The 24,844-nt window shown below is 39.1% G+C and overlaps 1 protein-coding gene across 6 annotated transcripts in view; it reads left to right on the top strand.

Annotated features, from left to right (window-relative positions):
* The window catches only part of ctnnd2a (catenin (cadherin-associated protein), delta 2a), a 223,506-nt gene that overhangs the window by 104,885 nt on the left and 93,777 nt on the right, over positions 1-24,844 (top strand). For all 6 annotated transcript variants that reach the window (XR_011039039.1, XM_068343824.1, XM_068343822.1 and 3 more), the window contains exons 4-11: positions 1,520-1,554; positions 2,672-2,776; positions 6,724-6,899; positions 13,252-13,306; positions 13,733-13,940; positions 14,259-14,376; positions 15,777-15,909; positions 21,568-21,741. Coding sequence is in view for 5 of the 6 variants with exons in the window: in XM_068343824.1 (XP_068199925.1) it covers positions 1,520-1,554; positions 2,672-2,776; positions 6,724-6,899; positions 13,252-13,306; positions 13,733-13,940; positions 14,259-14,376; positions 15,777-15,909; positions 21,568-21,741 (1,004 nt within the window). In the remaining variant the exon portion in view is untranslated. The remainder of the gene's footprint in view (positions 1-1,519; positions 1,555-2,671; positions 2,777-6,723; positions 6,900-13,251; positions 13,307-13,732; positions 13,941-14,258; positions 14,377-15,776; positions 15,910-21,567; positions 21,742-24,844) is intronic.

Genomic DNA, 24,844 nt, shown 5'->3' with positions numbered 1-24,844 from the left:
TTAAGTTCAACTCCAAATGTTTGTGTTGCAAATGAAATCTGTCTTTGTAGTACTGTGACCCTGTACTATAGATTATTCTATGGCAAACCTGTTGAAAACACCATATCCTATAGAGTTTATAGGATGTGGTTCTGTTAACTGAAGAAACATTACAGATATTTATGTTTTGGTTCCACAATGATTTAGGTCTGCTGGTATTTGCTGTTTGCAATATTTGTTAAAAAAGTCACACCAGAAGAGAGATACCAGTCCCTAGTTAAGACCCTTTAAAGCATCCATCCTTTCAGTCTAGACGAGAGGCTGACATTATTGTGGAAATCCTATAGGTCATGGGATTCCTGTGGGATTTCTATGGAATAAGATTCAATTCCTCTGTGATGGGACTGGGAAGAATAAGACAGCAAGGACCTGTTGAAAGTGAATAATAGCAATAGTTCAATTTATATATATATATATATATATATATATATATATATATATATATATATATATATATATATATATATATATATATATATATATATACACACACTGTATATATATATATACTGTATATATATGTATATACTGTATATATATGTATATATATACTGTATATATATGTGTATATATATATATATATATATATATATATATATATATATATACTTTATATACACACACACACACACATACACACACACACACACAATCAGGAAGTCGAGTATGGAATATGAACAGTTAAAACACGTACAATGTAAATGAAAGCAAGCAGACTCGCACATACCGCACTATGGTGCAGATGAAGTGAGAGTCCATATTTATCATTTAGTGTATCCTTGTCTGCATTGATCACACATCAGGCAGCTCAATACACATCTCTAACTTTCCCTATATTCTACTCATTCTGCTTCTTTCTTGCCTGGGCTGCTTTTCTCTGTTAAGCCTCCCCATCCATCTCAGATCAATTGTCAGCTAATGGTAGACTGGAAAGGAAATGTTGGCTGTGCATGTCCATGTGTGTACGACTCGACTGGGGGCCATCTCCTTTTCTAGGCGCATGCATATAAAGTTGTCCATTGGACAAATGAAGTTATCTGATTGCAACTCAGTTTTTAAAAAAAAGTGATTTTGCTTTGTCATTTAACTTTGTTTTGTTATTTTGTTATTAACAAAATAAAACATCAACGAAATCAGAGATAAGTTTTACTGCAACTTAATCTTTTTCATTCTGTACAGTAGATATTTTTACATACCGGTAATTTACAAGTATTAAAATATAGGCATTATGAATGTTTTTAGGGATTGAAATTAGATTGTCTTGTCGATTTACGATATTTGAAGCAAAAACTCTGAGCTGTATGTGGTGACTGAGCCACGTCTCTATTTCTTATCCAGTTTAATATTGTAAAAATATTTTCTAGTAAGGATCTTTTTATGAATAATTGTATCTTGTCCTTCCTTGTCTTTAATAATACAACTGATTTTTGTAACTTCATGTTTGTTTATGATTATAATCTCCGACATCATTCTTTTACAGTTCAACAGATGAGCAATTTCGCTGGAACGCTCAAGGTAAATTCTACTTTGAATACTTGCACGCACGCACGCACACACACACACACACACACACACACACACACACACACACACACACACACACACACACACACACACACTCTTACATTATTATTGCTCAGCCATGCATGTAAGCTGTAGTTGCATTAGCTGACTCCTCAACCCTTTTTCATTCATGTTTTACCAGTGTCTTAAATGACATTCTTGATAACAATGACAGAATTTGCATGGTTTTATTCTTGCACCACATCTTGAATTGAAGCGTTGGACTTATTGGCTTCAGTTGCCTCATATCTGACTGACATACTGTGAAAATTGTCTGTCAAGGGACATGGAATCTATACCAGCAACCAATTAATGTATCAGCAGAAGCATCCACCCACACACCTGCTGAATTAAAAAAATTATCACAGACCCCTGCAAATGCCCACACAGCCAGGCAGAGGCATGCTAAAATATATATCAGGATGTCTACGTGGTGCCAGACCAACATGAGGGCTGGTTCTGACTGTCAATGTTTATCAGCACGTGTAAAATCCACAAGCCCACTCATCTGCTGCTTATATACACACAGTTTCTCAAATGTACTTAGACACACTTACCACTGAATAATCTAACCCTTTCAAGCAACTTTTTCATCACTGAGGCAGCAACCCAGCGGATTTGTAGTGCTGTGAAAAAATATTTGCCCCATTCCCAATTTCTTCTCTTTTTTTTCTTATTTCTCAGTCTGAAATGCTATTAGAACATGATAGATAGATAGATAGATAGATAGATAGATAGATAGATAGATAGATAGATAGATAGATAGATAGATAGATAGATAGATAGATAGATAGATAGATAGATAGATAGATACTTTAATAATCCCTTGAGTAATTACTCAAGGAAACTTGAGTAATTACAAAATACAGTTATTAAATAACTCATTTTTTAAAAGAAAGGTTACCCAAACCTGGTTACCTTTTTAGAAAGTTTGGAAGTCATTACCACAAATTTTAAAAATAACCATAATTTCCCAAAAAACCCCAAACATGTTGGTGATTGAAATAACTGCCAACAGGAGTCTAATTCATCTTACTGTTCATTTCTGTGTCTCTCATCCTCCTCACAGCAGATGGACAGAAGGATATAGAGGATGAGTTGACCACCGGCTTAGAGCTGGTGGATTCCTGCATTCGCTCTCTCCAGGAATCAGGAATACTTGACAGTGGAGAACGTAAGTGTTGACAGTTTATACACTGTGCAAGTGTGTGTGTGTGTGTGTGTGTGTGTGTGTGTGTGTGTGTATGTGTGTGTGTGTGTGTGTATGTGTGTGTGTGTGTGTGTGTGTGTGTGTGTGTGTGTGTTTCTTTGTGTTCAGAGAGGGCATTAAGTGTAATCTTGTAAAATAATTATTTAGAATTGTACTATTTTTATCCATTTCCTGCTTTATACGAGACACAGATCAAACCAGGATTACAACACAAACTAAACACCATTTTGGTCTAATAGCATAAAGGTTCAAACAGAATTTAATTTAAATTATAAATTTTTTTCACGCTCTGTCACAGATGGAGAATTAGTTGTTTTCATAACTTTTTTTCAACCCAGGGACACATTAGAATCAAGGTCTGTCTAACTCAAGCAGGCACTTAAGCATGTGTAAACAAACCTGTTAGTGCTTCAAAAGGGATATGAATCTCATTTTTAATTGTCGAGCACAGTCCCTCCTCACTCTACACCTGTGGCTGTTTGACATACCAAAGAATTATGGTGCCTATTGTTTGGTAATAGTTTCTGTTTTACATAAGGAGGGGAGAAAACAGCTCCTCGAGCCTTCAATTATACACTTTAAGTGCGACAACTGCCAGTGTTAATACTAAAATCTCACTCATATCATTGTACATTAGTCACACATATAATGTGTAGGAATGTCTTGTCGGATGAAGTATTTGAAAATGTGGAGCCCTACAAGAAAAACTTAGAGAAATATCTTTTATTACAAATTAATAGTTTAGCAGTTTGATTAATGACACTTAATACAAGGATTTAAAGGCTATAAAAAAATTGTATAAAAAAATTCTTATACAATGTGGACACAGACACCAGTTAGGCAGACATCACAAATACTTTCCATTCCATTCCAGGGTTATGTTCTGATAAACTAATCCAAACAATGAAATTGAATGAGAATCGGCATTTGTGGGAGGTCTCGCTAAATGTTCTTGGCATTTTCTTCACAGGTCATTGGCTCTGCATCACTGCATTCCCATTTTACCTATTATCTGCTGACCTTTTTAATAGTTGCTATAGCTGTAATGGATGGCATTTTAAGGAAACACACTATATGTAGCTCAGCACATTTTGCTAGATGTTGTAAAAGCCTGTACAAATCAGAATGTGCGTGTGCAGGCTAACAAAATACTGGATAGGATAAGGCTGGAATATTCTCCTAAAAAAATGCCGTCCCTGGTCTCCTTTGATAAGAAACAAGCTGGACGGTGAAGCTCGTGCAGAACAGTGGGGAGACATGTCAGATAATTTGATTCTTATCATGCTTGTAGGAAGTGTCTTAGTTCCCATCAGTCCTGCTTTATCTGAGTCCAAAGAGATGCTTTCTCATTGTCAGCACTCATATTGTTAGCGCTCCACACCCAGCTGTTATTCCAATTTTGCAAATAGGCTTCCACAAAAAGCATCACAATGTGTGTTTGCAGATAAATTCAGTATAGCTTTGTGCGTGTTGCGTGTGTTTCCCCAAATGGTACCTCTGCAAATAGCTTAGCAGTAAATACAGTGGAAAGTGACATGTCGCTGACTTCAGTGCAGGGTGGCACTAAACACGGAGGTTTTTTGCTTTCAGCTGATAGTGTAGTTGCAAAGGTGTCACAACAAAACAACACAATTGTCCATGCACGTAAAAAAGTCCAAAGAGCCACACACACACACACACACACACACACACACACACACACACACACACACACACACACACACACACACACACACACACACACACACACACACACACACACACACACACACACACACACACACAAAATTGAAATTAACTGTGGGACTTATGTGCATCTTAAAGCTAGCCTTTTAAAAAATACTTTTTTATTTGTGTGTGTCTGTGTCTGCAAATGTGTGTGTCTGTATGTATGTGTATGTTTTGTGTGCGTGTCAGTATACGTGTGTCTAGAAGCAATTCATAGACAGAATGAGAACACATTTCTCAGAATTTGTCTTGAGGTGCTGAATATGTATACTTTCGTAATATTTGATGTCGTTTCATGATGAGAATAAAAATTTTAAGTCAGAGACATGGATCAACTTAAACCCCTGTGTTTTCTCAATCTCATAGACTCATTATCATGCACACACCACACCACACATACAGTAGATCATACACACATACACGGACATTTGTATCATGACATATCTCACAGGTTATTTCTCCAACAACCAACTTCGAAAACATTCCTATCATCGGATTATGTGCAGTACAAATATGCCTACTTCATGAGCCCCTAGAACTAACCTGTCTAGTTATTCTCTCAAAACTCACAAATGTTATGAACACAAAAGGCTGGGGGAAGGTGAGTTCAGGAGCTCCATCTCAGCCTGTGTAACACTGAGTGCTGTGTAATAATTCATAAGAAAGTAAGGGATGAATTGAGATTAAAAAAGACATGTCTTTTGTGACGGCGAGAAGCGGAGGAGTTGATCTCGGTTCACAGGGCTCAGACTTGACGGGGAAGACAGAAGGAGCAACCGAATAGATATGGGAGGCATTAAAAAGAGGCTTTTGTTTTTCTAGGGGAGTGAAATAAGAAATATGTCAGTGAGCTCTGAAAAAGCACTTTAAAGACATATTAATTATATGAAAACATAGTCAAAACCAACAATTTTCTAGCTTCCAAACAAAAAGAAACTTTTACTGTACATTATATGCATGAAATGTTGATTCACAAAAGAGGAGGTAGAATAAAGTTACCAACTTAGTGAAATATTTATGCAGCATAGGTCACATTCTTAAAAACAATATAGAAAAACCAAATCACACATCCAAACCCACATAGCCTACAAACACTGACACTGACAGGTCCTTTCAGTTTACTTCTTTACTCCACAGTTTACAAGATTGGCCAGTCTGAATACTGTCTTGTGAAGTTTCTGTTCCAAATAAATGCAAGCCTAATAAACATAGAATGGGTATCAGAGAGTTGTTGATGCCATAGCAGTGGCTGCTTCAGTTTGGTTGGGAATGATGCTAACCCTTGTGGTTTGAGGTTGAAATGATCCATTTAGATCTTAGTTTTAGTCCAGGTTCGTTTAGGACTGTGCGGTTCCATCCCCTTTAATTGCACCCTCCTAAAACTCTGAGAGGGGTTACAGTGGAGCTGGAAGTTGCTAAGGCAGTGGGGGCCCTATCACTAGTTTAGCTATGGGAAGTATTCAGCCTTCAGAAAATGTTTGAACGTTTATCCTCAACATTCTGCAGTCGGCAGCTCGACCAGGTTGTTACCCCTTCTCCTTGAGCTTTCCAGCCGGTGCCCCCTCTTTGCAGCCAGGCCCAGTTGACCTACTTAAGGACAGGCGTTATAATTGCACTTGAGCTGTCGCGGTGTTCAGACTCACAGTGTAATTCGAATATCCTACAAAGCTTAAATACCAACATTAAGAAACAAGAGGTAATTATTTAACCCAAGCTGCTTCCTTATATCTCACACCAGGGTTCAAGTGAAGATTAACTTAAGTTGGCAGTACAGGGTAAAAACAGCACCATGTTTAGGGTGGTAACAAATCATGTTATTAGGTATCGCATATATAGCAACTTTCTTCCTCTCAGCTCTTCTCCTCCCATCCACTCCATCTTCCTGCTCCTCCTGCTCCTCCTATTCTCTCTGTTCTTCTGTTTCTCTTTCCCTCTGCTAATAAATTATGTATGCTATCTCCAACATACGGAGTGCTGCACTGCTGCACTATCTGCTCTAATTTGCTGCTCTCTCTTGCCCATTTCACTCCTCATCTCTCAATCTCTCCCCTTCACGCACCCTCTCACTATCTCACCCTTTATTTCTCCCCACTCATTCTTTCGCTCTCTGTCACACACCCACAAACTTAACTCGACCCCCCGTGTCTCAACGAACCGTGCACTGCCTCTGTCTCTGTCGGTAGGACCGGCTCTTCTTTCCCAGAGTTCCTTGCAGCTCAACTCCACCCCGGAGGCTTCGCTCCAGTACTCTGCCAGCTACCATAGCAACCAGACCCTCGCCCTTAGCGACAGTATCTCCGCAGCAGCAACTCCTCAGCGCAGCGGGCAGGTTGGAGGAGCCGTGCACAGCTACAACCAGGTAGGATACACTGCCTTCCAAAGATTATGAGGATTCAAGTGTTGATGATAATGACCAAAACTACTGGATTGACCATTTTTTGTCAACTTAGCGTGTCTACTTTAAAACTTGAGCAGAAGAGAATTACGTAATTTAATGGTATTCACCTGAAGGGATCTTTCTACTTCATATAATGACTAAGTTATACTTTTTTTGCTCATTCAATGCATGAAGATCTTTAATTCCTCACCCCTTTTTCTCTCCATCACAAACATAGAAAACACCGACCCTTTTCTCCCCCTAAACTTATTATATTCTTGCTGCCTGTTTTTGTTTTTGATTTGTTTGAGTCCAGCTGGTCAGTGTGCATATGCAACTCATCAGTTATTTCCAGTGACTGGATCTTATTCATAGATAGGATAGTTTTTGTTTTTATGTATTCATTGGCACTTGACATAAGGAGCGTTCGTCAGATGCTCATAGACAAAAAATGAAGAGATGATTAAATGCACACAGAGATATCTCAGCAAGCGTCTTGTTTACAAGGCTTCAGAAATAAAGCTCCAGATCAAGTCACATACTAATTACTGCAATGTGTTGATGAAGAGCAAAAACCCACCCAATTACCTTCCAGACTACAGGAGCCAATTATTTTCAATTTTCACCTCCTCAACATATCAAACGTAATACTCATGCAGTATACACATACGCTTGTGTGCACCCCTCAAATTTAAACTACCTACACATCTGCTAGGTTACTGAACAGCTGCAGTTTGTCTTTTAGTTATATTGCCTCCATTAGTGGCAAATGTTATGTCCATGATATACAGCAGTGAATAATTTAAGTCTAGAATTGTAAACCAGATAATTATTTGATGAGGATCACAGCTCTTTGGTAATGTGTTTAACATTTCTTAGCTAGTCCATGCACGAGTTTCTCAGCAAGTTTCCCGTCCGTGAAGTGTTAGTTTCGGGTTGTGTTCACAACTCATGCGTGTAAATCTGCCTGTTTACTGGTGCTTCTTCGCTCGTGTGCGCGCGTCTCTCGAAAGTGAAAGGTGAAGGAGGTGATGTCTGTGTCTGTGAACACATTCGTTCATTTCCCCTCTGATGTAAAAAGCTTGTTTCAGAGCAAAGAGAAAAAAAAGCTCCAATTGCTTCCCTTAATAAATAAATAAATAAGGTTTGTCTGTGTGTGTCTGTGTGCGTCTGGGGGGGCAGACAGATAGACTTGTATGAAAATAAATTAACAAACAAAGGGAGGAATTATTTGATTCTTAATTTTATCACATTTCTCTGCATTGCTGTGTTACTGTCCTCCTTTCCCTCCCTTCTTCCTTCCCTGTCCTCTCTCCTTATCATCTCTGTCTCTGTAAGCATGAGCGTGCGTGTGTGTGTGCGTGCATGCGTGTGTGTGTGTGCGTGTGTGTGTGTTTGTGTGTGTATGTACCCTCCTCTCTGATGTTTTTGGCTTGTCAGTGTAATGGGGCCAGTGTTGTCAGCAGAGCTTGTTGCTCATGAATAGCTTTTACACAGCCCAGTGCTGCTCGACAGGCAGGTGCCATGCAGGATTCATTCTTTCATACATTCTTTCATACATGTGTGTACAGGGGGAGGCTTTTGATTGAAGTTTTTGCGAGTGCCTGTTTCAGAAGAGAGTGGGGGGGGGAGTGAAAAGTCTAGCATGTTGCTGCCTTTCTGTGGGGTATTTATAACCCTGAGAGGCCCTGATTTAATAATTCATGGATACATGGCACCTCAAACATCCCAGTGTTTTACTATTGGAGCAATGGAGGAGCTCTGCAAGATGATATAGAATAGAAAATTTGCTCTCCCTCTCACACACGCACTCCGTCAGTCTCTCTAGCTGTGTTCCCTCAGCCAACAATCCATCTATACTTGTCATTTATCCACCTGGCACATCAGCCATCCAGCTGTTTATTAATTCATTCCATCTTCATCAGTCTAAAGCCCATGTCTGTCTCACTTTGGACCTCGTTCACTGCAGCACAACAGCAGTGCTGAATGCTGTTAAGTAACAGGAATCATTAACAGGGTTCTTAAACTCAGTTTTGTGGCCTGCATCTCATTAGCCTTAGATCTCTCACTTGGCTTCATAACCTACTAAACTAACACAGGGGACTTGTATAGCACATTTTTATGGTGCACACTGTTCTGGATAGTGGCTCACATCCTGATTAAGACATCTCTTAGGCTGTTCATAAACATTTTCATAATCCATTCTAATAACCATTTATCCATCTGCACGTAAATAAGGATATCAGATGGCATTGTTCACAAAAAACATTTCTCACCTCATCAGCATAATCAAAATATTTTTTTAAATTTTACAATTTATTGCAGTAATACAAAATTATAGTTCCTTCTGTAGAAGGGGGAGCATTACTTGCAGTATTATGTTGAAACTGTCTGATGCACTTAAACACAAAGTCCTATTTAAACTGTTTAATTTATATGCAAAAGCATGAGTGACAATATTTGCATGTATAGCATTTGTCCTAACAGAAGTTTTGTGGCGGTAATATAACAGCTCTCCTGGGACAGGCATTCAGTTTAATAGAGAGAAACTTGAGAGGCTTCATTCACTTTGTGTTACCATTCATCCATCATCATTCCAGAGAGTTGGATTTGTCCAGAGAGTGGACTTAAATTTTGAGTAAAATTTGTTTGCTCTTTTCTCTGTTAACACTGGAGCTAATGGGGCAGCATTAATATTTAACTTTAATCAGAAGTTAAATATCATGGAAAGCATCAAAAATAATAATATATAATATTTTATAATAATACTGTACTATATATCATATGAAAGCTTAACTTAATCCCAATAATGTCCACACTGAGTTGAACATTTTGAAGTTCACACATCACAAAAATAGTAGAAATGTGAATAATGTAGAGAAACCAAAAATAACATGAACGGATTTTGACTTTGTATCATGAAAGACATGAAGACTCTCTGTTGTTAGGAGGAATGGACATCAAACAGTGTTCTATTTATGGAAGGCACCATAAAAAGTTAGACTCTGTATTCCGGCATATCAAATGAGATCACTGTTGACAGTCCTGACAAACTGATAACATGGAACCTCAAACTCAGAAGTTTTTCACAATGACTGTCTCTTTGTGAAATGTGATCAGCATTGTGTTGCAAATCTGTTTAGTTCACATACTGTACATGTTATTTATTTAGGGGCAACATGTGCATGAAATATATTACTTTCTGTTACTTTCTGTTCTTTTTTATCCTCATGACCACAGATTGTGACTGGAGCAGTGATTCTATGAGAATGTTTTACCATCTAGAGTAAAATGCTCCCCATTCAGTGTAGCTGAGCCAAGTTAAGTTACAGCTTCCAGCAGGATTTACTTCTTGTGTGATGAGATCAGAGTGAATCGAGGAGCCAAGCTTGAATGCTATACTGTACCCTTCAAGCACTTCTGATTACTCACAGGGAGACAAAACACAATGAGTCAAGAACATAAAGGAAGAAAAATAAAAGCTATTGTACATATTTAAGACTGCAATTTCGCTCATACAAAGGCGAGTTTCAATGAACCCCCCCCCCCAGCACCACCCAAACAATGCAGTACCATAACCAGTGAACCATTGCCTTCGGCAGTCGTGCATCGGCTCGTCATAAATAGAAGACGCTGCCGTTGAGCACATAAGAACGGAATTGCCTGCCCATGTGTGTTGCTTTAATTTCCTAGAGAAACACTGCTGAGCTTGCATGTTTTCTTTTAGCAGGCTGTCTGCACAATTGTGCAGCTGCAAACATTCACACCTGGAAAACAAACGAAAAAGGATTGTGTGTGTGCGTGTGTGCGTGCGTGCATGTGCGTTTGTATTTTACAACATTTCATAGACTCCTGTCTCCACCCCAAAATTGTTTGTATATACTACAGATGTTGCAGTGAAGGTATTCAAACAAGTTTTCATTTTCTTAATGAAGCTAATATAAATGTAATATTAGCTGGTTTCTTCTGCTCTTAGTGTCACACAGGTAATGGTAGTAATGCTATGAACTAGATGGAGTCTTCAAACTTCTCAGAATGTTTATGTTGTGGTGAATACTATGGTCTTGTGCGATTGTCTCGCAGCAATGTCAGGTTGGTTATAATGTTTTTGAATCAGAGCTCCGAGCATCAACATGAGGCTCAATGCAACAGTGACATATGCTTCCCTCTACTGTTTTTGGGGACTGAGGAGAATACATTAGGATTGAGCAGCATACGATGTGCTGTAGAAAGACATCTTTGTAACTACCTCCTACAGCAGTTGAGCAAAAAAATAATAATTAATTGGACTTCTATGTAATTTTTATTTAAGATCCTGTTAAGTATTTGTACAGTGGTAAGCAAGTTTATTCAGCTTTCATTATATTTTAGGTTTATTGGCAAACTACAGCTTTTATTGTCTGTTTTACACTAGCCTAGTCAAACAAGAATAGTTTAAAATGCTCATTGCAAGAGTTTAAAAGATTTTTTTAAACATTCAACACAAAGTACTACTTTTAATGACTTCTGCAGTCTGAAAATTATTCAATTCCCTGAATATCATCCCCCATAAGAACACACATTTGCAAATCAGATGTTGTTAAAACACTGTGCCAACCTTCATTAGGCTTACTCTAGCAGGATTTTTTTTTCTTTTCGTTGAAGTCTACATAAGAGCTCCATGCCGTAACTGAGACATTCACCACTGCTGACCCAAAAGGAGTTAAAGTCAGCTCCAGCAGCTCAGAAATTCCTAGGTAAAAAACTTTGTCGACTTTATCTCCTGGGACCAAGGGATCAGTGGTATGTCTAGAAGAGGAAGAATGAAGCGCATGCTGAGAAGAACACTCTACCTGCAGTGAAGCATAATGGCATATTGGTGAGGCTCTGGTGATGCTTGACTTCCTCAAATACCAGAAACTTATAACACAGAAGGTGAAATGGATTCCACAAAGTCTAAGATAATCTTATAAGAAATTGTCCTGCCATCTATGAGGAAGCTGAGGCTTGGACATCATTGGGCGTTCCAAAAGGACGACGATTGCATGAATATTTAAAGTGCATCAATGCTTGGTTTCGAATAAATCCTGGATTATCAAGATTGGTTGTCACAGTGACTTCACTGCAATAAGGAATCTCTGGTGGGTTTTTAAGAAAGTGCAGCACACAAGCTTATTCAAGCTCTGGAGGCCTTTGTCCACAAGAAATGGAATAAGATTCTTCAGACTGGCAGAAGATGCTGTCTGGCTGTTGAATGTTTCGGTGATGTGCAGCATTTGCTTTGGTTGTCATATGGAGTACATCCAGTCAAAAATGTGGCAATGTCGTTTTGAACCAGCATGCTTTTTTTGTGCTGTGGTCAGCGTTACGCACTGAGCACTCCTCTACAGCTTTGACACACACTTCGTTCTGGACTGGGTCCTTATTTCTGAGGTGGTGAAAGAAATTTGATGTGTCTCCTCCTTTTGTTAATACAGTCTTCTTGCACTGTGTGCATATTATCGTTTCATATCTCTTCTTTTGAACTTAAACCACTTCCAAACCACTGATGTCACTATTTTGGGGGATTTACTTTTCCTCTGAACTTCCTTCATCCATGTTTGTTCTCCACTTGCATCTTCGTCAGAATCATATGCGGTACACTGCATAGGCATGAAATGTATACCATCATTACATCAACAAGTCAGAATACCGCAAAATAAATTTTTATACCTTATTAATAATTGCATCAGTAATATCATACATTATACATTAAGGCCCACCCATAATTTGTGTTATATTTGTGACAAGACATACGTGATATCTGTTCTATTGCGCTATTTAGTTATAATATAATATAATATTTAGTTGTTATTGAATGTTTTAGTTATTGCATTATACTGCATTTTATGTTTCCAGTCCAATGCTTACACAAGAGGGAATGCTGTATGTAGGGCTCAGTTTAAGGAAGGATTATTTATAAGACTTGAATATGCTATGGAATGCACAATCCTTCTCTATACTTTCTGTAGGTGGAGCAACAATACTTCATCATAAATTATTTCAGTCAGCTGAGCTCCGAAGACTTTGTGGTGTGCTTCTATTAGTCCATTTGATTCGTAACTCACATTTCTTTGGAGATTTCATTACTAGCTGCTCTGTTCATCTGGGACTTCTCAAAGGCTTGTCTGAACTTATTGTGCATAAAAGTTTTTGATGGTAACTACTGCTACTTTATTCTTTTTTATCATATTTTTTTCACAAATCTGTCTCTTCCTTTCCCTTCTCCAATCTTATTCCTTCTACTGTTCATCCCCTCTTCCCTGTCATGGCTCCGCTCCCGTCACTTTCCCTGGGTTACCACATATCCCTTTAGGTGACATCCAGTCGTGCAGCTCAGCAGCAACAATCACAAACTGGGGCAGGGTCAGGTAAGAAACCCCCTCTCTCTTTCCTCCAGCCTATTTCCTGTCATTCTTCTTGGAGAAGCATTCTATTTGTAATAAATTAATATGGCATTGCATGAAGTGCTGTGGGTACAGATATGCTATTTGGAGTCACTGAAAGACATGCATGAGAATCGTGATAATTTATGTTTGGGATCCTTGCTACTAAAATATTTCTCTCAGTCTGTATTTATAATTTTCTCACATTTTGAATCTTTTTACCATCATGTTCTATGAACAAGCTATATTGCCTCCCATATGTGTTGTGTACTATAACCTCCTTCAATTGATCATGATTGAAAAGGTTTTTTTATTGACTCTTCACCAACTGAATATCATACTCAACATGCGCCTGTTCAACATATATAATTTAAGTGAACCTAAATTTGCATGTTCTTTTCTCTTTTCCAGGTATCTACTACTCCAGCGCCACTTTACCCAACCAGCGCGTCAGCTCTCCTCTGTCTGGAGGAGGAGGCTCTGGATCGGGCTCCCCCAGCAAACTCCAGCGTCTGGGATCAGCCTCTGACGCGCCGGGGTATTCCACCAGTCAGCGCCTGCAATCCTCATCCTCCTCTCCCAGTAAACAGTCTCCTAATCGATTGGCAAAATCATACAGGTGAATACAAATACTGTGACATTTTGATGTACAGTAGATCAAATAAGTTATTATGTAAAAAAGGGTCTTATTCATCAAGTTTATATACTGATTGAGAGAAGGGATTATAAAAAAAACCTTAGTGTTGATAATAATGTAGAATGGAACAAGAAAAGTCCTTTCGGAGTTTATTGTCTTCAATAATGCGATGGCATTCAGCGTACACAAAACACGTAGTTTGCATATGATAGAAACACAGTTTTTATATGAGAAATGGAATGAATCATTTAAGGTTATTATTTGTCTGATAAATTATAGTACATCTCATTTATCTTCCAGCACCACCGTTGCTGTGACAACAACAGGAGGGGGTGGGTCCCCTCTGAGGGTTGCCTCTCCACCCAACTCAACAGCAGCAGGGGGAGGGGCTAGCTCATCATCTTCCCCTCTTCACCAGGTAGTGTGTCCACACTGCTGCTGCAGTGTGGACACCTGAAGAAAATAAAGAGTATCAAATGGAACATGTTTGCATTTTAAAAGAAATTGCTTAATTTTGTATTGATTGAAAAAAAAAAAACACTATTCAAACCAATGCGGCAGTAAGAATACAAGAGTTAATGTGTGGATAAAATCTATGCTTCATATTATGAAGTTAATAATGACAACACAGGATAACTGAAACTTGTTCATTTAAATACACATGTCATTTGAAGAAGGGCGGCGCAGTGGGTAGCGCTGTCGCCGCACATCAAGGCGGCTGCGGGCTCCAGTCCCGCTCTATGCGGAGTTTGCATGTTCTCCCTGTGTCTGCGTGGGTTCTCTCCGGGTTCTTCGGCTTCCTCCCACCCGTGCGCTTCAGGTTAATTGGCCGTTCCAAATTGTCCGTAGTGTGTGAGTGTGAGCGTGCATGGTTGTCTGTCTTTGTGTGTGGCTCCGCGGCGCACTGCCCTGAGTTTGCCCCGCCTCACGCCCTAAGACAGCTGGGATAGGCTCCAGCTCCCCGTGACCCGCTACGGGGGATAAAGCGGTTTGGAAGATGAATGGATGAATGTCATTTGAAGATTATGTCCAATTTAAACACAAGCACATTCTCCCTCTGGTTATTGTGAAATCAAATTATATTGATACCTCCTTCAAACACTCTCCGTTAAATATTACTATGACCTGGTTTGATCATCATTTTAATGCCGGATTGTATTTGCATCAGTAATACTATACGGCTCTATCAGGTTTTTTCCCGATAGAACCGTATTCGACAGTGTCCCAACTATGATATTATGCAGTGATAGTATTGATTCACACTAAGCGGCAGGTGTTAGAGAGAAAATTATATTCTTTCCCACTTTGTCAGATCTTTAATCATGACAAAAAACACTGTGGGGCAGCTCCACAGCAATTACAAATTGAGTCATATCTTCAAACAAAAATCTATACGAGTCAGTTGTAGTTATTTAATCTTGTCGAATAGCATTTCATCCAGACCCTGATTTCTCAGGTAATTGGTGGGATTGTTATATCTAGATTTTCCTGCTCTACCATGATGAGAGGTATTTTTAACATGGGGATTCTCAGGTTAAATTATAATTTGATTTAGTTTATACTTCAAGAGCAATTTGTAAGATCATTTTACTAATTTTCTCCAGTGAGATAAAGACATTACAGTAAATTGGCAAAGTAAACTGAAAACAATACAATGGCAAACATGTGTATCTTACGCACAAGATTTAATCATCGAACAATCTGGTATTTACATTTTTTTGCTGAGCTGCGCATTAACAGTAATTACACCAGTGAAAAGACCTCACACTGTAGAGTTCCAGTGAATATATTTACAATAGAAAATGTGTGTCTTTGCAGATGAGTTCAGGCATAGGAAGCTATGCCACATTGTCTCCCAAACGGCTGGCAGCTCACCACGCCTCTGATCAGTACAAGATCTCCCATGAGCTTTATGCTACTGCTACACTGCAGAGACCAGGAAGCCTAGCAGGTGGGTCTTAACACACTCACTCAGTCTCACGTGCACACCAACCCACTGTTGTACCACTGCATCATGGGAATATAATGACTTCAGTCAGCGACACATTTTTTTAAACTCTCTGCTCTGAATGGATGTCAGAGGTTACTGAAAATATCGATAAATATTTATGCTAATGTTCATCCAACATTTTTGTGTTTTACTAGTTTGACCTATTCAGTTGTTTTCTAGTTAAGAGTCATCTAAAGGGTAAAGATCTTCGGTTTTTGTTTGTTCGCTTTTCCTTTTCCTAAATGTATATGTGTGCATTAAGTTAGCTAATCTGTGGCAGTGGGCTGAATGAAAGAACAGCTTGAGTCAAGCCAAAAAATATATTGGTGTCGCTATTGCAGATTCCTTTATCAGAAGCTGGCATAAATTAAGTATGTAGTTTAATATTGATTAAACTGGGTGGCTGTATTTCGAAGGTCCGAGGCAACTTTAATTGATGGTCTTTAAACTCGAAGCTGTATTGATGAAGACCGTGACCTTCATGTTTTACCCTGAGGGTATTACTCTGATCTTCAAGCAATGGCAGGGGGTTGCATATCTCATGAAGACTTTAAATGAAGAGGAAAAGTCTGAGCAAAAATGATTGCTGCTGAAAGACAGATCTGAGGCTTAAGGTCTATGAGTGTAGGCATTTGTTTTCATGAGCTTGGTCAATACATCTGCAGCTGAAAGTGGCCGAATTATTTTATTACCCCTGCAAAGGCTAAACAATGAGATAATGGCAGAAATACAAGAACAAAGTTTTTTGAAAATAAAGTCTACATGAATCTGTCTGACAATTGTGTGAAAAAAGAAATTACATATATTTGCATATGTCAGGTTTAATTTGTCATATTTTTTTTTATATTTATATGTCCAATTCTTAGCAGTAATTACATGACCTGGCTCTGATCTGATCAACTTCTGCTGGTTGTTATATTCCTGAATTCAAACCAACCAAGAATAATTTATAGATATTATTAGTAGGGATGAGCGAGTACACCACTATCTGTATATGTATCTGTTCAACCATCTAAATAATCTTTATCCTTATCTGTACTCGGAATGGGCGGTACTTAAATGGGCGGTTTACCTGAAAATCGCTGCGGCTTAAATCTGTGCATCATTTTAGTCTGAAATTGATATGGATTGATCAGATGTTGCTATCTTTATTGCTTGTTTTAAGACTATTTACAGAACAGCCTCAAAATTGAGATTCAAATCAATGTTTCTGATGGCAAAAGTTAGAGAACTATTTACAGAAGAAATTTTTTATGAACTCAGAACATGAATATTCTTAAGTGTAAGAATGAATATTTACAGTACAGCCTAAGAATTGAGATTCAATGCTTTTGATCACAATAGTAAAAGAACTATTTAGTTTTTTTATGAACTCAGAACATGTAGTGGATCAATGAATTTAAAACATGCAATAGGAAATTATGAACAACAAATTGTCATACTCAACACGTCTTTTTTTTCTTTGTAGTTTTAGTCATTAATTTTTAGAGCTAGAGAGAGAAAGAGAGAGAGATAGAGAGAGAGAGCATGTGTGTGTGTGTGTGTGTGTGTGTGTGTGTGTGTGCACGTTATGTAACAGTTAAAATATCTATACAGTATATAAATAATTAATTTTAACTAATTTGAGAACGTGTCAAACTAAGAGCAAGCAGATAAAAAAAACAACAAAATAAACAACTGGAGTGGAGGCAGTGACCGAAGCGACACGAGCAGTTTTCAGCTCTGTGTGGTCAAATGCACCGCATACGTGCAACAAAACAAGAAGCAAGTTCACCAAGTAACCTTAAATAGACCGAAATAGAGGCAAACTGACGAAAACCTAAGAGAAGCGATGTGAGCTACAGCGAACAGGGAGATCAGTCAATGTCTGTGTGTGTGTGTGAGAGTGGGGGAGCGACAGCTCTGCTCTGGCTGCAGTCTCTTTAGGGAGGGGCGGGCGCTGTGTGTGACTGGCCAATCTCAAAGTGTGAAGACAGTCAGTTGGGTGGATTTTCCTTCAGCACGAGCACGAGTATTGATGAGTTTTTCTCGCATCATGCTCGTACTCATCAAAAGAGCTTTATCCATACAGGATACTCGTCTGAAGCGAGTACCCGGCTCAAACCTAATTATTAGTCGTAGGTTTGCTTATCCCTGGTGGATGATCTTCACCTGTAAAAAGTCTTTTTGGAGGGGTACTTAACAGCTCCAACAGCCACTTCTTCACACAATGGAGTGGAGCGAAGTAAAATATTACCCCCCCCCCTTAAAAAAAAAAAAAAACAGAAGTCACCTACTTGTCCTTTCCAGAAAAAATGTACTACAGTATTACTGCCATAGTGGAAGAATGTCATTGCGCAAAGCTGATGGAAATGAATTGCTAAGATCTTTTAGTAAATAGTGATAATTAAATGCTGTTCTTTCTGGCGGTGTCTCTGACAAGGCTTGACATTCAAACCTTATTTACCATAGCAGTCCTGTAGAATTCAAATTACTGGCCATGTTCCATTATGATGACTGGCCCATAAAGTCGTTTTTAATTATTTGTTGTTTGGAAGTTCATCATGATTTTGTGAGTCTTAGTGTGGCACACATACCCCCCTTTTATATATGCAGTGTAATAGGTGCATTATATGATTGTTGGGCCAATAATGATATATCTTCTTTATCTAATCTATCTTTTTTAATGAAAGTAGAAATGGTGTTTGGTTTGCTCTCTTTCAAGAACACAAGTTGCATCAAGGTGCCAAAGGCCCTGAATTTTTAAATATTTTACAGAATCAAACAGCATAAGCATCACTGTAGTTTTCCTTTCTTTGCTTCATCCTTTGAGAGAAAGAGGTCAGTGTATCCATGAGTGAGTCAAAATAAAATAAATCTAAAAACGAAACCGCCTCATCGACACTTCAAAGAATAAATATGCTTAGATGAGTCATATCGTTAATAGGTGTGTCCATGACTCTAATTAGCCTTCCTTCATGTATATTCTGACCATCCATCTGATCTTGGCTCCTTTTTCCTCTTTCTGCCTCACTCTAAATTCACAGGATGTCAATGAAGCTCAGCCAGTATTACACTTTGTGTAATTGAATCTTTTTTTCTCCATCCATTTGTGTCATTTTCTCAATTTTCTCTTCTGCCTTTATCTCATTGTCACACTCCCTTTCTCCTCAATTTTGTGTTTGCTTTCTCTATCTGTGAACCAGTGGCTAGCAGAGTGTGACAGGAGGCGGGCAAAATTGTTGTTAGCAAAGCAGGTAAACAGACCAGCCAGTTAACCTTGCTCATGAAAGTGAAGCTCAACATCTTTTATTGCTACAGTCAAGCTCAAGACAGACGTAACAAGGTAAACAGATGTGTCACCATGTACTCAAGTGTAGGACAGGAATTGGAAGCAAGACTCTTACTCATTCAAAGACGTCTTTTTCAACACCAGGCTTTTGAGTTGACCTACCTCATATTTGTGAGACTTTATAGCCCAATGCCCACTTAGTGGCTTCAAGCACCAGTTCATCTCTGTTGACTTGACTCAACTCTACGTGTCTTTTTTGCATTTCCATTTGGTAGAAAGCACCTGGTACCTACGACAGCTTGTTTAATACCATCTCTGTTGGAGTTCCAAACAAGCCAAACAGGTTAAAAACATTACCGACCACTGATTGGTCAACATCAGGTATACACAGAATTGTGCACAGGACAAATCAATGGTTACACAGTCAAACAACCAAACTAGCACCAATAGATTCCATTTATTGTGGACACTAGATGTACACTGCAATCAGTTGAAAACGACCTGCCAGAGCATAGCTGATGCCAACCGGAATCTAGCTGAGTCAAGAAAAGCTGGCTCTATGCAGAGGAAATACAGTTAGTTTCTACTAGACTCGTCAAGGTGATTCATCTTTCCCTTGTATTACTTTATAGGACAGTTCACAAAAACAGTGGAGGCACCAATCCTAAACTGTACCATGGATGTATGTTAATATGTGTGCTTGATCCTGCTGAGGTGGCTGCGAGCCTCACAGGCATTGGTATCTGATAGGATGTGAAGGGTTGTGGGAGCTGACGGTTGATGGTGGATAGACTCGTGGGTCTAATTTGGAGTCTTGAAGGTCTGCACTCATCCCTTTCATCCACTGGAAAATCCTTGGCACACTTGCAATCGACTGAGAGCTAATGTGATATGATATGACATTAGCTCCACTGGACCGTCTATTCCAAACAGCCACCCTTAGCTCTCTAGAGCTGTGTGTATATGTGAGTTTGTACAATTCTTTTCACTCCAATGCTCTGCCATGTCACCCAAGCCCCTCTGAATCATCTTCATATTCCACCATCCATTTCATTCTTTTCCTTCCCTTTGTTGATTTTAATTTTGCTTTCTATGTTCTCCAAGGCAGCCCTTAAATTTGATCTGCTGTGTAATGAACAAATGCCTGCTGTCAGTGTCCTCCTCACCCTGTGCATGTGGGATTCCTGCCAAACACAACGCAAGAGGGGGACACTACATGTCATTATTTTATACCTGAGGATCAGCAATGTGTTCCTGGGAGATTACAAAATAATGTGTCCCATCTTTTCACTGGTTTTGACTTTCAATCTCCTATCTATTTCCTTGAATATCTCTATCTGTCTCTCTTTATTTACCAGTCATTTGTTTTTTCCTCTGATTTGATGTATGTCTAATTAATTCCTCTCCTTACCATTTCACCTAACATAGGCACACACAAGGTGTCCAAAACTGTGGTGAGACCAGTGAGGTTGTTTGGTCTAGAGACACTGATGGCATGACAGGAGACAGAGCTGGAGGTAGCAGAGATGAAGATGCTGAGGTTTTCTTTGGGAATGACCAGGATAGATAGGATCAGGAATGAATACATCAGAGGGACAGCACATGTTAGAGGTATTGGAGACAGAGAGGCCAGACTGAGATGGTTTGGACATGTCCAGAGGAGAGATAGTGAATATATTGGTAGAAGGATGCTGAGTTTTGAACTGCCAGGCAGGAGGCCTAGAGGAAGACCAAAGAGGAGGTTTATGGATGTAGTGAAAGAGGACATGAAGGTAGTTGGTGTGAAAGAAGAAGATGCAAAAGACAGGGTTAGATGGAGGCAACTGATTGCTGTGGTAACCCCTGAAGGGAAAAGCCAAAAGGAGAAGAAGGCACACACTTATAAACAATGTGCTGTCTGTCACTTACCACTCTGTAATATCATCAAAACTGAGTCAGGGTGAACATATACAGATGTCTCGACAGTGATGTCATAGTAACTGTTTTCCTTTTCTGATCCTCTCTCTCATCTCCCACCTTTCACTTGGCTCATCCTCACCATTTCTGTATCTTTCATCTCCTTTTGGTACTCACCCTTCTTCCGCCACATTCAAGTGTTCTAAGTTTTCCTCTGTATATCTTTGTCTCCATCCTAGAGGGATCCCATCACCACCACCCCCTTTTACTTTTCTGTCCTGCATGACGTTATAACCAATATTTCTATTATTTTTAACCTGAAAAAACTCTTCTGTTGAATTCCTCTGTGAGGCCTTTCCTTACCCCATGATCTATACCCTAATTTTTTGCTTCCTCTGTCATCCTCTCACTCTTATCTTCTTTGTAATTTTTCCCCTCTCTCTTCTCTCCAGGCTCTCGTGGCTCCTACAGTAGTCAGCACAGTCAAGAGCCCCTTCGGCCCTTGGGGTCCCCAGAGCACCACATAGATCCCATCTATGAAGAACGTGTGTACCACAACAAGGGCCCCATGAGGAGCCTCAGCCAGAGCCAGGGGTCGGACACAGGCCCCTATCGCAACAACACTGGTATGTTCCTTTCTGTATAATCAGTTACAACTATGTGGTTTTGTTTTTTTCATTTCTTATATTCTGTATTGTCTTTACTCTCATTTGACTGAATGTGCTTGTCTTTATATATGTATATTATTTATTCATATTTTTAGTCTCAAGCCCAACATGAATATTGTAGCTTGACAGATTTTTACATACCCTTGTTTTTTGAATATTTGATCAATTAATCATTGGTGAAAAAATTGAGAAAGCACATAAGAGTGAAGAATAATAAAAACCAAACCCTGATCTTTTTCTCAGACAGAACTTCATATTATCCAAGTTTTTTTTAGTTTTTTTTCCACTGGGAATTCACAACAGTGTGTGCATATTTTCTATCACAAAGTAGACCAGAGTCATTTTCACCCACTCTCGCCGTAGCTCATTGTTACAAGCAATGTATTTTTAATAGAGCCTCATTGGGCTTATCTTAGTGTGGGTTTAGGTAGACCGTGTTAATCCCATTACTATGTGATATCCACATGAAAACACCCAAGTTGGTCACAGCACGTTCACAGCTCCCTTGATATCATTAACCAGCCCAGCCTTAATAGCTATCATTAGCATTTGGGTCAGAATCATAGAAGTAAATATGCCACTCCAGAACAGCACTTGAGTTGATCAGTTTCAGTCACTTGAAAGGAAGCAGAACTGCCTTAAAGCACAGAGCATAGCCTTTGATTTCAGCTTCATGGGGTCATTTGGTTTGCTCTTTTTCTCATGGGATATTACTCTGATTACTGTCGGTGAAATTCTGAAGAATGAGTGTGGAGATAGGATTGTCTTTGCATTCAGAAATTAATTAAATAACCGTGCCTCCAAAGTGTACAGAGAGAATCTGCTGTTATCTAAAATTTACTCTGTCTTGTATTTGTAGTTTCAATAGATTGGTCTAAGAAAACTCACAAAGGAAATTTGCACTGCAGCTACAAAAATCAATAGACTATGGATTACACCGTGTACTTTTAATTGCAATGTTTGAGGTTTCTGCTATGATACTTTATTTTATTAGACAGCCTCATGTCTTGAGCTGAAGTTTCAATCATAGTGTAACACGAGTCTTTACTGCTTGATACATTATTTTACCCATGTTGTGCTTTACTTATCTAAACTAAATCAACAACTAAAGATAAACATCATCTTGAAATGACTGGGCCATTGAAACAACGCTCAAGATTTGTGAAGCATGATGTAAAATCAATCGACTAGCATGCGCCTTGACTGGGTGGTTGTCAAATAAGAATTCATAGTGCACAAAGTGAACTGATAAGGGCTGTACTGACATGGGAAGTGGTAACTCATTAATTATGGCATTGTGCTTTTTCTTGGCAATGGCAGCCTCACATTATTGCTTCATTAAGCTCACATGAATCAATTTAATTAATGCCATAAGTCATTCCTTCGGTGGAAAATGAAGGGATAGGCTTTTGAGAATTTCACTGACAAAATTTGCAAAACTTCCGTCGCTGGATTTGTGGTGTCTTTCCGCAGTGTCAAATGAATACATCAACAATTCAAACAAGACACTTGTACTCTAAACTCACAGTGTTCATTGTGAATGTGGGCCACCCACAATCTTACTCAACTGGACACTTTCACTATGAAGAACTGCAGGATACAAAATGGCAAATTAAGGGATTGTATTTGTGCATAAGCTTTTATTATTATACAGTGGCTGTTTCATGACCTAGTTTAGGATGGAGAAATAGAAGGAGAGGAGTACCGAGCAGACAGGACAAAAAAGTAAACCAGGGGAGTAAAGAGGACACATAGTAGGGTCGGTAATAATTTTATCAAATGTATTAAGTCTTAAGAAGAAAATATGTAAATAAAGTACATTGTGCTACATTTTGTGACTCAATCACCTCCATACAAAGTCATAGGAGTCATAGTCAAATATGTTGGGTTTTTTGCTCCTCTTTTACAGCAGTGCCAATGCCTGAGGATTTACTTTATATTCTGAGGAGCTTGATTTCCTGCATTCCATCTAAGAACACTTTTAACCAACAGACCTGTTGTTTTAGTAGTCTGCTGGCATTTTCTTTCAGCTGACAGCAGTTTGACAACACCCTTGACAATCCAGTCAGGTCCAGTTTAGCACACCATCAATCAGTTAATCCATCTGTCACAGCTCAGTTCACTTCCACCTTCAGTGTTGTCCCAGGTGTTACTGTAGATTCACATCATCGTTACATCCACATGCAGCTGGGGGAAACCGAAAAGAAGTTGCCACTAAACATCTGCTGCACACGTGTGACTGTGTTGATGTTAGTGTCTGGCCAAACCTCCCTCTCAAAGACACACGTGTATTCATTCTGATGGCTGTTGCACCCTCATGTGCAGGTATGACTTGGTTCCTGTCTGTGTCTGTACCGTGCATGTGTGCAGGCAGTGTCGTGTTTCATCCTTGGATTAAACCAGGCCAGCGCCCCAGAGAACTGCAGGTTAATGTGGTCTATTTCAAGCAATTATTCCTGCATGGTCAGAGTGTCTCTTACACACACACTCGCACACATGAATTGTGCCACAAAGACCAATGGCGAGGAGAAAAAAAGCCCGAAGATGTCGTTTAGCCATTTGTTTATTTTGCCAAAAACAGAATTTATGTGTTTTTCTAAATCAGCCTAGAGTGTCACTCTCACCATGATTGTTCTTCTTTTCTACCTCCCTGTTTCTGACATTGGTCACATTCTGTCATCTTCAGTAACCTCTTTCTCCTTTGCTTCTTATTATCTATTTTTCTATTTCTACATTTCCTTTTCCTTTTTTCTCCTCCTTTATCAAATTTTTTGTAGTCTATTATTTCCGGGGAACAATGCAGTCTTTTTTAATGTATTTCCTCCACTTCTTCCTTTCCTTTAACCTTCCCTTAATCATTTCTCCCCTTTACTTCTTCCCTTCCTCCCTTTGCTCTTACATTTTTGTCTGTGTGCCTTCCCTCTTGATTTCATGAAAGCCATCTCCACCCGTATCAATGACTGTGATCAGTGGGAATAACAGCGGATGTGAATGGATGTGGCACTTTCTCTCTTTTATGGCCTATCATCAGACCTGCATGTAGCCCAGGTGGTGACAGAGA

This window comes from Antennarius striatus, chromosome 20 (genome assembly GCF_040054535.1).
Source record: "Antennarius striatus isolate MH-2024 chromosome 20, ASM4005453v1, whole genome shotgun sequence".
Taxonomy (NCBI): domain Eukaryota; kingdom Metazoa; phylum Chordata; class Actinopteri; order Lophiiformes; family Antennariidae; genus Antennarius; species Antennarius striatus.
Note: the sequence above shows the minus strand (reverse complement) of the source record. Positions and strands in the feature narration are given on the sequence as shown.